The sequence below is a fragment of the Mesitornis unicolor genome, unplaced genomic scaffold (assembly GCF_000695765.1).
Source record: "Mesitornis unicolor isolate BGI_N332 unplaced genomic scaffold, ASM69576v1 scaffold11364, whole genome shotgun sequence".
NCBI lineage: Eukaryota > Metazoa > Chordata > Aves > Mesitornithiformes > Mesitornithidae > Mesitornis > Mesitornis unicolor.
This window is the reverse complement of record NW_010182179.1, coordinates 7653-21518: the sequence shown is the minus strand read 5'-3', so window position 1 is coordinate 21518 and position 13866 is coordinate 7653. Positions and strand designations below refer to the sequence as shown.

At 36.6% G+C, this 13866-nt stretch overlaps 1 protein-coding gene across 1 annotated transcript in view; it reads left to right on the top strand.

Moving 5' to 3' along the window:
- Positions 1–6855, top strand: part of LOC104540000 (receptor-type tyrosine-protein phosphatase N2-like) — a gene marked incomplete at its 3' end in the record, with an annotated part of 56675 nt that extends 49820 nt beyond the window's left edge. Inside the window, exon 11 of the mRNA XM_010183686.1 lies at positions 6769–6855. Coding sequence (XP_010181988.1) covers positions 6769–6855 — 87 coding nt within the window. The remainder of the gene's footprint in view (positions 1–6768) is intronic.
- Between the last annotated feature and the right edge of the window lie 7011 nt (positions 6856–13866).

Genomic DNA, 13866 nt, shown 5'->3' with positions numbered 1-13866 from the left:
AGCAGGAAGGACAACTGCTGGTCCAAACTTAGTTTTCAAGCATGTCTGCATTTTATATTAGTAAACATTTAAAGTCTTTTTAAAGTAAACATTTTCTCAATAAAGAATGTCTCCTTCCCAAAATTCCTAGGTGCTGGGTTCAGATTCTGCCTTCCTCTGGTTGAGATGTCAATTCAGTACTATTCAAGCTGACACAGGTGTAGCCGAACTTTTGAACCTTCTCCAGGGGAAACAGGTGGAGTGGACGTGCCGCTGTGCTGGAGTTTGGATAGCGAAGGTGTGAGAGTGGCATTTACCTCCCCAGAAAATGTGCTTTCTGATACTGCCAGAGTACTTAAGCACTTAGGCAAGTTTCAGGCTGTAGACAAATGCCTTGCAATTTTAGTGCAGTGCTCAGCAATCTAAAAAATGGGCACACTGGCCTTCATTGCCTGTGTTCTGATTTAAGGAAATTTTAGGTGGATTGAACCCTACCTTACTTAAGATTTCACTGGGGATTAGACTGACATTTAGGTTTAAGGAGTGCAATTCCCAATGTCAAGCCCATTTCTGTACTGTAGATTATTCTTCATTTTTGCAGAAAATGATTCAATTGAGCTAATCTGACAGGGCTGACTGGATGTCCATTATAGAGCTGCATTACAATTGCTAAACAGAGTATCGGAAGGGCACTAGGTACAGTTTGGTAAAGACAATGCATAATTTGAGTGACGGCACTGAGGGAGCATTTCAGAGTTCAGTAAGTGGGTTTCCAAAGACATTTGGCAATTGGGAGGAGGAAAGGCAAATGACAGCAACTGTTTGCGAGACTGACATAACCTCAGCTTAACATTGAGCTAGCTACACGTTGCTTTCCTTGGGCTGGGAGCAGGCTTGGCAAACACTAGCAATCAAGCCATCTGTATAACTGGATCAGATTTTTCGCTACCAAAATTGATCAATTTGCAGGATTGTTTTGACAGGCATGTTGGGAAATGCAGAACATATAGTTTTCATCATTGCTTACTTCTGTTTTTCCGCTTGTTCCCTTTGACATTGCCCACTGGCTTTTATTAGAGTTTGAGCTCCATTTAGCTCAGCATGCAGAGCTGGCCATGCTGCCAGTGTCGCTCCCTGCAGAACTCCTCCTGTTCCTTCATTTACATGTTTACTTCATGTTCTTTAACCAGAAGGGGAAGCTTTGAGCCTTGAATGCATAAATCATTAGGTCCAGGTCAAAAATAGATGATCCATTATTCAAAGTGGTTATTCTCAGTCATCAGATTTGTAGTTTATCTTGGGAATTTCTTGGAAATGTGGCATCCATTTGTAGCATTGTTTGGATGATTGCAGCATGGAGCTGAACTGGTCTTCATAGAATCATGGAATTGAGATCAGCATCCAATATTCAGCACTACTCTTTTGTTGGAATGGTCTTATTAGGCATTTGTGAGACACGTCTAGTCCATAAGACCTCCTACTCTGTTTGCCCACAGCAGACATTTAGCAAGGCTACTAACTCACCAGTGAGGGAGAAGTTATCTTCACCTGGATCCAGGTGCTCTAAATATGCTCTAAAATCAGTCAGATGTGCTCTAAAACCAATCAGATCCCCTGTGCTGAAAAATTTTGGAACAAAACTTCTGGTAAGCAAATAAGGGAACTTTTTATTATAACTAAGAGTTAATACTTGGGTTATATGTTCTTTACTACTACAATATCTTTGTATTTGGTAGGGATAAATATAGGTAGCCTTTGGAGACAGCCAGTAGTGCTGCTCTCTTTATTCTTAGATCCAGAAGAGATGCAAGTCAAATAAGAAGTGTTTTGTATAACAGCACTGGGCACCTGACAAAGAAAGTTGGTATCATTGTCTTGATTTTACAGATGGTGAAATTGAGGGTCATGATAGGGCTCTTCCAGATGAAGATATATTCTCTTCCTCATTTATAAATAATTTAGCAACAAATATTCTCTCACTTATTGTGCCAACTTTCTGGAATAATATTTTAGAAATTACTCCTCATTGTGGTATTTTTCTTGTAAATTGGACAAATTAAAATTGAAATATTTAATAGACAATAACAGAAGATTATAATCCAATGTTTTATTATTTACATTACCCCATAAGTTGGTTGTTCCTTAAAATATTTCTCTTTTCAGCTCCCTCACTGGGAAGGATTTAGACATTGGAAGATACAAAATATTATTTTCAGCAGGCAATCTAATTTTCCTGTGTTCAATGTCCAGTACATTTTATGGAATCATTTTAACAATTACATAAAGCTGGGCTCCCAAATCCACTCCTGAGCATTTAAATGGATTACACTAATTTTCAGAAGGGCTCAGCAGCTCACATTAAAGTTAAGAGATTCCTGTAGTTTCATTTTGAATTTTTCTCTAAAATAAAATAACTTTATTGTCTAGATCTGCTCTTTTTTTTTTTCATTAGACAAAACTCCTGCTGAAGTCATAGAGAGCTGACTGGGTCGTGATTATTTTGGCTCAGATAAGTAGGTATGGATTCAACTATTTGATTTTCACATGGTAAAAAGTGAAGATTTCATGGTTATGTCATGATGTTAAATGATGACATCAGAGCCTTGCACTGAACTGGAGAGTCATTTCATCTGAAGGGGTAATGCAGTGCTACCACATGACATTGGCTGTTTTTAGCAGAGATATAAGCCATATGCTCCAGCAGGTATTACTAGTTTAGTGCAAGAGCTATGCCCTGAAAAGTGAGATTAAACAAAAGCAGCAGTGAAACATTTTGTAGATGACATTCTGCCAGACTTTAAAACTATATATATCTACATAAACACCAAAGGAAATATTTATATTTCATTCCCCATTTATTTCTTCATTGTCATTAACCTGTCAAACAAAGTATATTCTACAAATAATATGAGATAGAGATAGACATCTGAGTGAGCCAGAGTTCTGCCACCGGTTCAGTAGGGTCTGAATCTGTCAACTGAAAATAATATTTAGGCTAGCACTCACAGACGTCATTAGAAGATGAAAAACAGCTAGTTATACATGAATTTTCTATACTTTCTGTCTCTGTTTTTATCATTCAAGCTGTAGGGAATTGGAGCTGGAAACCTGAAAAGGACCCCAAAATAATTATTGTAAACTGTGAGTTGTATCACATTTTGTTTTAGCTGCTATTATCATAGCACAGTTAACTTGAAGGGAGGTGCAAAAGAGAAATCTACAGCAAGTGCAATGAGACCAGAGGTAGGAAATCCAAAATGAGCACTATCTCAGTATCTCAGCTGGCAACAGCTGTGTTATCTGCAAAAAGGTGCCATGCCATCCAAGAGTTTATTCTTCCCAAGACCAAATTCTAGATCAAACTGTGATCAGAAACCTTCAAAGCAATCATAAAAAGGAGTGGTAGAGTCAAGAAGGACTGTTAAAGACACTGCAAATAGTATTAATTTTCTTTGACAGAAAAAATAGGTTAGTCAGCCTGAAGAGAACCTGCTGAGCACAAATAGCATCCATGGGTAGGTGTTTTGATGCTTTTGTTTCTTCCAGAACACGCTTTGTATCTCTGAGGCCTATGTAAGCTGTGATTTCTCTTTTAAGGGTTCACTGTTGCTGGTGTACAGAAATGTCGCATCACAGTCTCCCGAAAGAAAACACATATGGGTTAGAACTGTGTTATAGCATGTCTGGAAACTGAGGGGCCATAGCCTCCAAGTGAATTGAAGCCAGCAGGAACGGTCACCAAAAAAGGAGACCTCTGTCTCCTCCCTCACTACAGGGAACTGAGATAACCATCTTGACAGTTCAAACAAAGCAGTGTGAACCCTATCCCCACCCTTAGCTTTTCTCTAAGTCTTTGGCCTTGATAAAATAGTTTCATCGTCAAGGTTTTCTAAAGAGTTGTCTTTATACTTTTACAGTTTCTGTCTGGAGTATCTTACTATCTGTTCCTTATGGGAACAACTATTTTTTGTCTTTTTTTCTTGGTTTCTGTGACATTTTCTTTGAATTAGTTCCATAGTTGTTGAACCCTCATGATCAACAGATGAATCATATTCGTAAAAAACCCCCATTCCATAATACAGAGGCTTCTTCCCATGTGGGACTGAATCAAGCAACCCGAAAACCAAGCATAGTATGTGAAAGATCACACGTAGTGGCTATTCCATGAGTCCTGTGTGCTTGCACTGGGACGTGTGGGAGGACCACGGGCAGGAGGATGTTTGTGAGTTGTCTTCTGGTAGCAGTCCTTGTATAAAGCTGAAATCAGATGGGTGATGTGAGTGCACGGGTGTGTTTGACACTGCTGGGAAGGGTGTATGCTCTGTATAAACAAAGCTAAAGGCAGTCACTGTACCAGTGCAAACCATGCAACACTGAGCAATGCTAACAAAAGCAAAGCAGAAATAAAGTGTGGAAAATGATATTCTGGCATTTTTACAGAAATGTTTTGACTATTCAGTTCTCCTACAGTACAACTGTCACGGAACTGTAATAAACAGTACTAGTGTGTATCAAATTTAAGGAACTGGAAAACTTACATTGGAAAATATCATTATATAAATTAATCATTCTTACTGTGAATCCTCACATGTGATACTGTGATCAGTGATAGTACTGATACCAAAAAGTACTGGTTCTGTAGCTTTCCTGTGCTGTTATGAATGACAATTTCTCAGCCTAACAAACTGTATGTGAGTTTGTGAACCTATGTCTTTCAGTGTGGTACTGGATGAGAGTTGCTAGGACTACTCCTGGATGCTCAGGCTTGCAAAAGAGCAGCCTTCCAGACCATTTTGTCTACCATTCTCTCCTCAGTATTCAAATGCTCTGATTACGTTCCCCATTACTGTTACTACATTGGCTTGTAGCAGCATACCTTGGTTTTGAAGTTGGAGAATACTTTTTTAGGGGAGGAGGCGTAAGCAAGGAGTAGGTCAGCTTTCACAAAGGAGTCTCCTTTAGGAAAAAAATGACACGTGCATTTTTGGTAAAAAAAAATGTATGCAGCAGACTTTGCCTGCACTGCTGCGTAGACTTGCTATTACAGTAAAAGCTCACTTGCTGACACCAACCATTTTCATAAAATTTAAGCTAGCATCTTTGGGAGAAAAGATTTAATTAACACGTAAGCCCCTGAGTCACTATGACAATCTGCTTTCATAGTGATGGGAAAAATCACATTGCTATCCACTGTCAGTCCTTGAAATATAGGGGTTTTATGAATAATCTATAGTACATTTTTTTTCCTTACAGAAACAATCAGATTCCTTTGTTACTTTCACACAGCAACATTTCTGTGTTAGATATCTAGAAAAACTAAATTTATCTGGTGCCTTAAGGGGCTACCTCTGCTTGTGTGACAGGAGGTCTCGTGAGCATTTTGGGTTAGTAGCATGAAGGGAGGCTGAGCAATTCCATCCTAACCAAGATCCACATGAGACATCCCATTATTTCAACAGGGGTGCCCTTAGGGCAGTGTATGCAGAACCTGGTGCAATAAATAAATAAATAAATAGTGCTCATTGCGGATGATAAATAAAATTATTGCAATGATTGCAGTGCTGTAAAATTAGATTCAAAAACTTTCACTGTGAATCAGAAATAATAACCTAGGTACAGAGCTTTGAAAACCCTTTTTTGCCCTTTGACCAGTTGAAAAGACCATGTCTAATAGTACATACTTTTTTGACACCTCCTTCTCCTACTTGTTATAAATCCTTGATAGAAAAAAATACAGAACCCTTTCCCCCGGGTTAGTCTCATCAAAGTTGCTTCTGAATTACTGTGGCATAAGTTAGATAAGTATAAAGATTGTAAGTTTTAATTTCATGATCTTTGGGGCTTTAATAATATTGAGAATAATTCTGTAATCACAGTTTAGACAGAGAATGTTGTATCTGTTGTTCTCACTGGATATTGCTATATAATTTCCTTATCTTTTTATTTTCTTAGCACTTTTCTATTTGATTCCACAGTACTTGACAGCAACTAAACAAGGCATGATCCGTATATTAGGGACAGAATGTTCTTAATGTATCTTTAGAGTTGTAACAACTCTAATAACCTGAATTTTTTGCAAACATAAATTTTGCATCTAGGTAAGTGCTTTTTTAAATGATAGCAGTCCTCTTGTGTTAGGCTTGATTGCAACCTGTTTTCTAAATTAAAAAATGTAAATGTGGCATTGACAAAGGTTAAAAAGATTTGAAGTGGGTTCTGTCAGCAGTGCATGCACACACCAGACTAAATCCTATGTATCTAATCAGTGTCCTCTGACTCTGTGCCTTGCTCCATTGTTTACTCTCAAATCCATAATAATTTTGTATCCTTTCACTTGGTGAAGATTCATTTTAAAAACTAATGAATTTAAAAATATGCTTTTCCCTTGTCCATTGGATAGTGAGCCTGCAATTTGACTTTCATTGTTTGTTTCCCACCTTGTCTCGTCAATCCTTTTCTCTCTTTCTGTCCTTTTACTTTATTACATTTTTTTATTGAGAACTGAGATGAACTGGTAGCTGCATCATGGGCCCATTACACTTCCTAACAATTCCATTTACACCTTATTGTTTGTCTTATTGCTGGAAAATTCAGGTGATTCATCATGCCTGAAGAAGCACCTGATCCCAATTCCCTTGATATCACGATCACTATGTGACAGGAATACAGTTAGTGGTGGCTTTCAGACTCAAAGAGGCCAAGGTGATAACTCTTTTGGGACTTTTAGCCTCTCAAGTATTGATGAGTTCCATTTTCGTAATGCTCTGTTTTCTTGCTCCTTTTCAACAGCCCCCTGAGTGTGGAAAAGGGCTTGGAGTTAATAAAGGAAGTGGCAGATCTCCTGAAGCTGCAGATGAGTGCCTTCGATGATGTCAAGTACGTACATGGAATTTTCCCCTTTTATTTCGTTGGATTTCTCATTATTTTTGAATGGTTTGTCTTACAAGTAAATATCTACTCTTTAATGCCAAAATTAATGAGATAGTGCAGGAGACAAGAAAGAATATCACGATGATCTTTATAATGTCCTTTACACAGTTAGGAACAAATTATTTTAAAAAATTATAAAGACTGAAATTTTCCTATGCTTCCATCAGAAAAAATAGTCTGTTCAAAGTGCTATAAAAATATTACCAACCTTATTTAACAGTTTCTAGGTTAAGGAGAGTCTTGTGAAGGGTCGTTATAGCCAGAGTTGCTGATGAGGGAAAATGATATGAGAGATGGATAAAAACTTGGGTCCCTGGCTTTGAGCCTGGCACATGGCACACTGGGTCATGCCGCTGGCTCAGTTACTCATCTAACAAGTCACAGGGAGTTCAGCTATATTGAGCTACTGTTTTTCTTCGTATGATTCACACTGATGAAAGCTCTGCATGTTAATCTTCTGAACTAGGAGGTTATGATTTGCCACGTCCGTTAAAAATTTTTGGATGGGGGCTTTTCTGATGTCATTTTGGTAGGAACATTTACTTCACAAAACTTACTCTTTCCTTTGTAAAACAGAAAATAAAAAGAGTTTGATAGAAAAGTAATGGGAAATAAGGGTCAGGTGTGGGAGGCTTTTGACAACTTGCTGGGAAGAAGTTACATCTTGGAGCACAGAAAATAGCTGATCTCTGGGAAGCATCCAGGTCCTGCCTATGCTTCAGAGGGTTTGGGGCTGCTCGTTTTTGCCCATGCTGCTGAAGTGCAGCATCTTCCTCAGCCTTATTCGTGCTGTCATCAGCTTGTGTTTAACCTTCAGTTCCAGTGAATGAAATTAATCATTTAATGCTGTGTTTTAAGCCCTAGTCTGAAGATGTGTCATCTTTAGTGGCGGTATTTATTATTATTTGAAAAAAAAGAAATCTACCCTTTCTATTGTTGTATATACAGGGAGAAATAGGCTACTGGAGAGAAGATATTTTTAGAAATCTGATAAATACCAGGCTTACTGATTTTAGCTGCTTAGAAGGAAAATATTCCTGTATTTTGTTTGCTAGAACATTTCTTTGCATTGCTGAAAGTTTTTTGCTTGCATTTTATGAAACACATTTTTAATGAAAACTGAGTTTTGAAATTACAAAAAATGACAATATTATGTGGTCTTCCTTGTAAAGAGAATTTACAACCTTGACTTTGAATACTAGCAGATAAAGTCTGCTGCACATTTAAAGAGGTAATCCCATGGAACAATTTCTCTGCTGGAATCAACAAGTTCTGCTTCATTAAGTTCATTCATTTACAGTACAAGAGCACTATCACCTCGCTTTCTAATTGTTAGCATAGAGCCTTTTGGTTATTTTTTATCATTTGATAAATCACAACAACATTGCAATTGGCAGGCTGTGATTTCATTCTCTAATGAAAAATATCCCTCCAGTGATATAGCTAGCTATGAACAACTTTTTTTTTAAATTGTATGACATTAGGGAAGCTGTTTATTTTGTGGCCATTAATATGCAGTCATATGACTGTTCTGAAAGTACTTGTATTGTGTGGTCAGTGCTTTTAAAGTGTGTTTTGACAGATAGTAACTGCAAACAGGACCAAGCATTCTGTCTATCAACACAAACAAAGTCTTTGCCTTTTTAAAAGATCTATAAATCCATGAGAGTTTATCCCAAATCTCAAGTTAGTGCAGAATTAATCCATTATAAATGTTCTTTATTTGAGAAAATGAGATGCTTTGACTTAGGTTAAACCCATGGAATGCTAAAGCAATGTGGAGCTGGCCAGTAGATATATATATGTAGCACATATAGCAGTAGTAAAGTCCTTAGAAAATGCCTCCTGAAGTGAAAAATCAAAGCTTTTTGGATTTGTTCTTTTGTCATCACTACGCAGCCATCATTGGAAAACTGTATGAATTGAAAGACTTTGGTTAGCTTCTGAGGGGCACCATGGAGAGGGGTTTCAGGAAAGACTTGATGTTGTGGTTGCTGCTAATCCACCTTTGACATATCAAAGTGTGAGAATGAGGTCTCTCAGGAAATACGTTTTTTACCTGGCCTAAGGCATCATGAGCAATTAAAATTATTTTATTTTACTGGCAACTAAAATTACTCTTTTTCTTAGGGATTCAGGTTTTTTTAAAAGTCTATTTTGAACTCCTACCTGAGTATTAGATTAATGTAAAATTCTCAATTCACTCCTCTCCAAGAATTCTGAACAGTAAGAAAGTAACAGTGTAGACCAGAATTTTTTAGACTATTGCAAAGATTTCAGGGTAAAGACATATTAATGAGAACCACAGCATTAATTTGTGAGTATAGACAAAGCCATCACATTCAAAGGAATAGTGTAAGAAGAACTGAGGGGAGAGGATGAGTGGTGAGTTCTTCTAAATTTCTTTACATTCTCAATTTAGAGTTTCTTGTCCTTTTCTCTAAAAATAAATAGATAAATAGACTGCTTCACAAATACATTGCTACCTTTATTTAGTTTTGTCTGCAAATATCTTTCTCCTTTCTCTATATTTTTAGTTTTTTCCTGTGCTTTGGAGTTTGTTAGGTGAACAATTGCCTTTGCATGGATTCCTACCAATTGCTGTGTTAGTTCTTGATTAGTTGATGCATGGTAATAGTCCGTTTATTTTATCTTCTATCCTTCACAATCCTGCCAACTTTAACCGATGGCCTGCAGTTCTCAGTATAGCCTCAGGCTTGGCTCCCAGAGCACTCAGTCCACTTCTACAGTTGGTTTGTTGTCAAGTTTGCATTGACATAAACTTCGCTCACCCTGTGAAGCAGATGAGTGGGAATAGATTTGGGGAATTCATAATTAGAAATATTTCAATGTTGAAGAAAAGATCCAACATGTTAGCTGTCACTTTTGGATACTGTCTGAATCTTTATGGAAGTAATAGTTATGCTTAATATGTTTTGTTAATGGTTATGTAGCTGTCAAATAAATTCCATTATTTCTTATTACATCATTAGAGACCATTAAAAGGATATTAGCATGCTGATGTAATTATGCAAGCAGACATAAAATGACTATAGTTATGATTTTATAATCTAATTATGGGTGTCCAATGCCCCTAGTGATTGATTGTTGGACTGCTATCATGAATTGAAGTCAGATGGCTAGCAGTGTTAGGAGGACTTATTTTAAAAAAAATAATTTTACCACTCTGCAAACTGCAACATTTGCCTTGTGCATGTAATTACAGTTCATCACACATTATAAACTTACAAACGTGAGAGATTATCCAAATATAATAAAAATACTAAAATCTGTAAGCTAAACTGCGAGGGTAGTGGAAGGGACACTCAGAATCTATAGTCAAAGCCATTGAATTAGGACATACATGACTTACTTGGTTTCTGATGTGAATATGAATTATTTCTGAATTTTTATTTAATGATCTCATACTTGAGCTATTTACTAAGAACATTGCTAAAGGGAGTTTTCAGCTTTAAGCTTAGCTGAATACCTTTGTATGGAATGAAAACAGGTTATTCTTATTTCATAGTATTTCAGACTGTATGTCTTAAGATTCTCAGCCTCCAGTTAAGAGTGAGATCAGTATTACATTCTCTGATGGATCATGCAGGAGCACCGATTTTTTTCTTTTCCTTCTTATTTTCCTTATTGCCGTTGAAGATCTCTCATTCTAGGTGTCTCTTTCCCCACCACTTTTTTCTGCTGCTTTGCCTTCCTCCACCGGTTCATCTTATTTGGCATCTTTGTCATTTTTGCCTAAGTACTCAAAGTACTGTCCTTTCAGATGTTTTAATGAGCAAGCAGGCCCATTTCCATATCTAATTTTTCAGTGGAAAACCTGTAGCAGAACACTCTGTATTCATTCCATAAAATGACATTAATCTCTATCTGCTGCTGCTGTTTTGAAGTATAACAATAATTGCCTAAATAAACATATAATCTATATATAAAATGCTGAGGATGAACAAGTTACTTATGCTAAATTTCAAATGCTAATATAAATAGACTGTTCAAGTTGAAAAAGCTGATTCTGATTATCTAGTATGATGTCCTGGATTGCAAAGCCATAAAACTTAACTAATATTCCCTTATCATGTATGGTTGGTTCCGTCCAAAGCTAAGTTAAAAGACCAAGTCGCTGATCCTTCAGAGTCTAGAGCTCAAACTACCAAGCTTTGGTTTGGTTGTTTGGCTTTCACCTGACCTCTCTCCCTACCCATGCGGAGACTAGAGGTTAATTCAGTGTTTTACTTTAATAGTTTATTATATGAAAAAGGAAGATTCAGATTAACTGAATGTATGTACAGAAACTGTATGGAGGCTTCAACTGAAAAATACCTTTCAAAATCTGTAGCAGCCACCACAATGTGGCTTGAGATTTTAAAAATAATATACTATAATTTTTAAGTTCAAAGTAATGGCTGGTTACAAAATGTAACTAAGTTTGGCTTATAAGGAAAATGCTTTTATTTTGGTGATAAAAATAAACAAAAAGATTATTTTGGACTGAACTCAAGCCATTATTTTCATAATTTTTTTTGTTTAGCTGATGAAAAATATCAATCTTTCAATAAGGAATAATTATGACATACTCTTGAAATATTTGATCATATCTATGTATTTTTCTACAACCCTCTGTCTTATTCCATATGAAGGAATAAAAATGCTCAGCTAATGAGCAGCTATTTAATGTATCATTTTATTCTCATTGTTCAACATGTGGCTTCAGGATTTATTTATTGCACATAATTCAAATCCTGCTTTGAGGTCAGAAAACCCATTCCCTCTTGTTTTGGTTTGTTTTTTTTGTTGTGTTGTTTTTTTTTCCCTATGGTACTCTTCACTACACTATCAAAATTCTTGACAAACATGAATTAGTATATTTAATTCACATGAGATATGAGGCATTATTAGGACCATACAGAGCTGGAGTTATGCATTAAGAGTTTAACATCAAAGCATTTGCAAATATGAGGGGTCCAGTCTGATGTCTCAGAGTAGAGCTTATTCAGGCTCTTCTATAAAGAACTTCACTTACTGAGACAGAGATCCCATTGGCTTCAGATACCATCCTGAATGTTCAGCAGTCCCAGAAGTCAGCTCTCAGTTTAGATAGTGCTGCTTGGGCAGTAAAAAAAAAGTTGCCTGAAATGACTTGGCTTCAAATGAGCTGAGTCTGAATCTGAATCTGAGGCAGAACTGGATGGTACCAGCAGAATTAAAAGTAACACTAGGATCTTTACATCTTTATAGTTTCATGGCAGATTTGCAACATATTTTGCAAAGTCTGATAAAAATGAAGTTGATGCCCATGAAAATACTGACCTTCTCTACTACTTGACCACCATTCATCCTTGGAAGTCAGGTACCCTATGGAAAAACACTTTGAAAATAAAGACTGCAAATCTAGACAGGAAGTAAGTCAAGATTGATTTTTCCTTTTATGCTGTAGTATGTCCTTAGGGTCAACTATGTTTTTACATATTTTTATGTAAGCAGTGATCTAACAAAAGCTTGAATTTGGAAGGCTTCTAGAAAGGACAGCTACAAGCACATTCTTGCCATCCTTCAAATCTCTGTTTTCAAGTAGTAGGGTGAGACACTTTCCACTTCCTTTTCAAAGAAAAGGCCTTACAGTACAAAAAAATACCTATAATTTTCCTTGTTCTCAGGAAGGGCTGAAACGGTTGGGCTGGAATAAATACAATATGAAAAGCCAGCCAACCATCCCAGTGAAAAGAACTTGAACTGAGGAAGATGTCTGAAGCTCAAACCAAGTGGTGAAGGTTTGGAGAAGCTTTAAATGAGTTAGAATCGGAAGTGTTGGGCAGGCAGGCTGATGAGTGGAGCTCCCAGCCTCACCTATTATGAACATGTGCATTGGCTGTAGTGTCCTAATCATGCTATATAGGTCTTGTTCATTGTTTGTCATGTTATTTTTCTAACACCTGAAAAACTCAATCAACCAGTTAATCATATTCAGTCATCCAGAACCTAAACACTGGAACACTACTTGGTATTTTCACTACATCATGCTGATGGATTATGACATGTGGTATATGTATGCTCTAAATGTGAACATCTCAGGAAATTATTGGTAGCTTGAGAGGCAAGATGGTGTGAGGGAGGATTATTTAACCACTGAGCAGCCCTGGGACAGGTAGCGCATTGTCTTAGTAGGTTTGTATCTGCAAACTTCTCTCTACTGTACAGATTCTCCATTGTTCCTTTCTCCTTGATTTGGTGTGGTTAATCTTTTCTTGTGTTGTCCGTTGAACACCTGTGGATTAATATTCTTGCAAAGTTTATTCTATATTAGCTGGGATCTAGAAATCTAGATTTAGATTTACTGAGAACAATGTTCTAATATTTCACTTAGGAAAAAACATATAGTCCATCCTGCTCTCCTTAAGGTGCTGTAGTATAAACAAGCAATAGATTGAATTTTTATTTCCATTCCATTTATTGTCCAGAAATTAAGCAACATTTTTATTTCAATTTGAACTGTGCTATGGTTGGTTTCAGTAAAAAGATATACCTTTCAAAAAAGTTAAGCAACAGTTTTCATCTATTCTTTGATTTTAAATAGCAAACCAACAGACCTAGGCTATTTGGCATAATCTTGTTTAAAATGTTATAAAAGCATAACTCAGAAATAATGGAACCACTTTTGTTCAAACCTGACTTCTTCCAGAGATTTAATGAATCTGGAAAACAAATTGTCTGAAAAATGTGCTGCTGTAACTCATTGCATGTAGGTTTTTTTAAGACATTACGTTGCATTTTCTGGTACATATTGTCTTATTTGACAACTAATTTATAATATGAAGATACATCAGTTTTTAGAGGAATGAGAATAGGAAAACAAAAATAAGGTGGAAGTTTCAGCTATGCATTCCTTTACTTAAAAATGAGTGATTTCTCAACCTTAGCATTACATTAGTCTTCTGGCTCTTT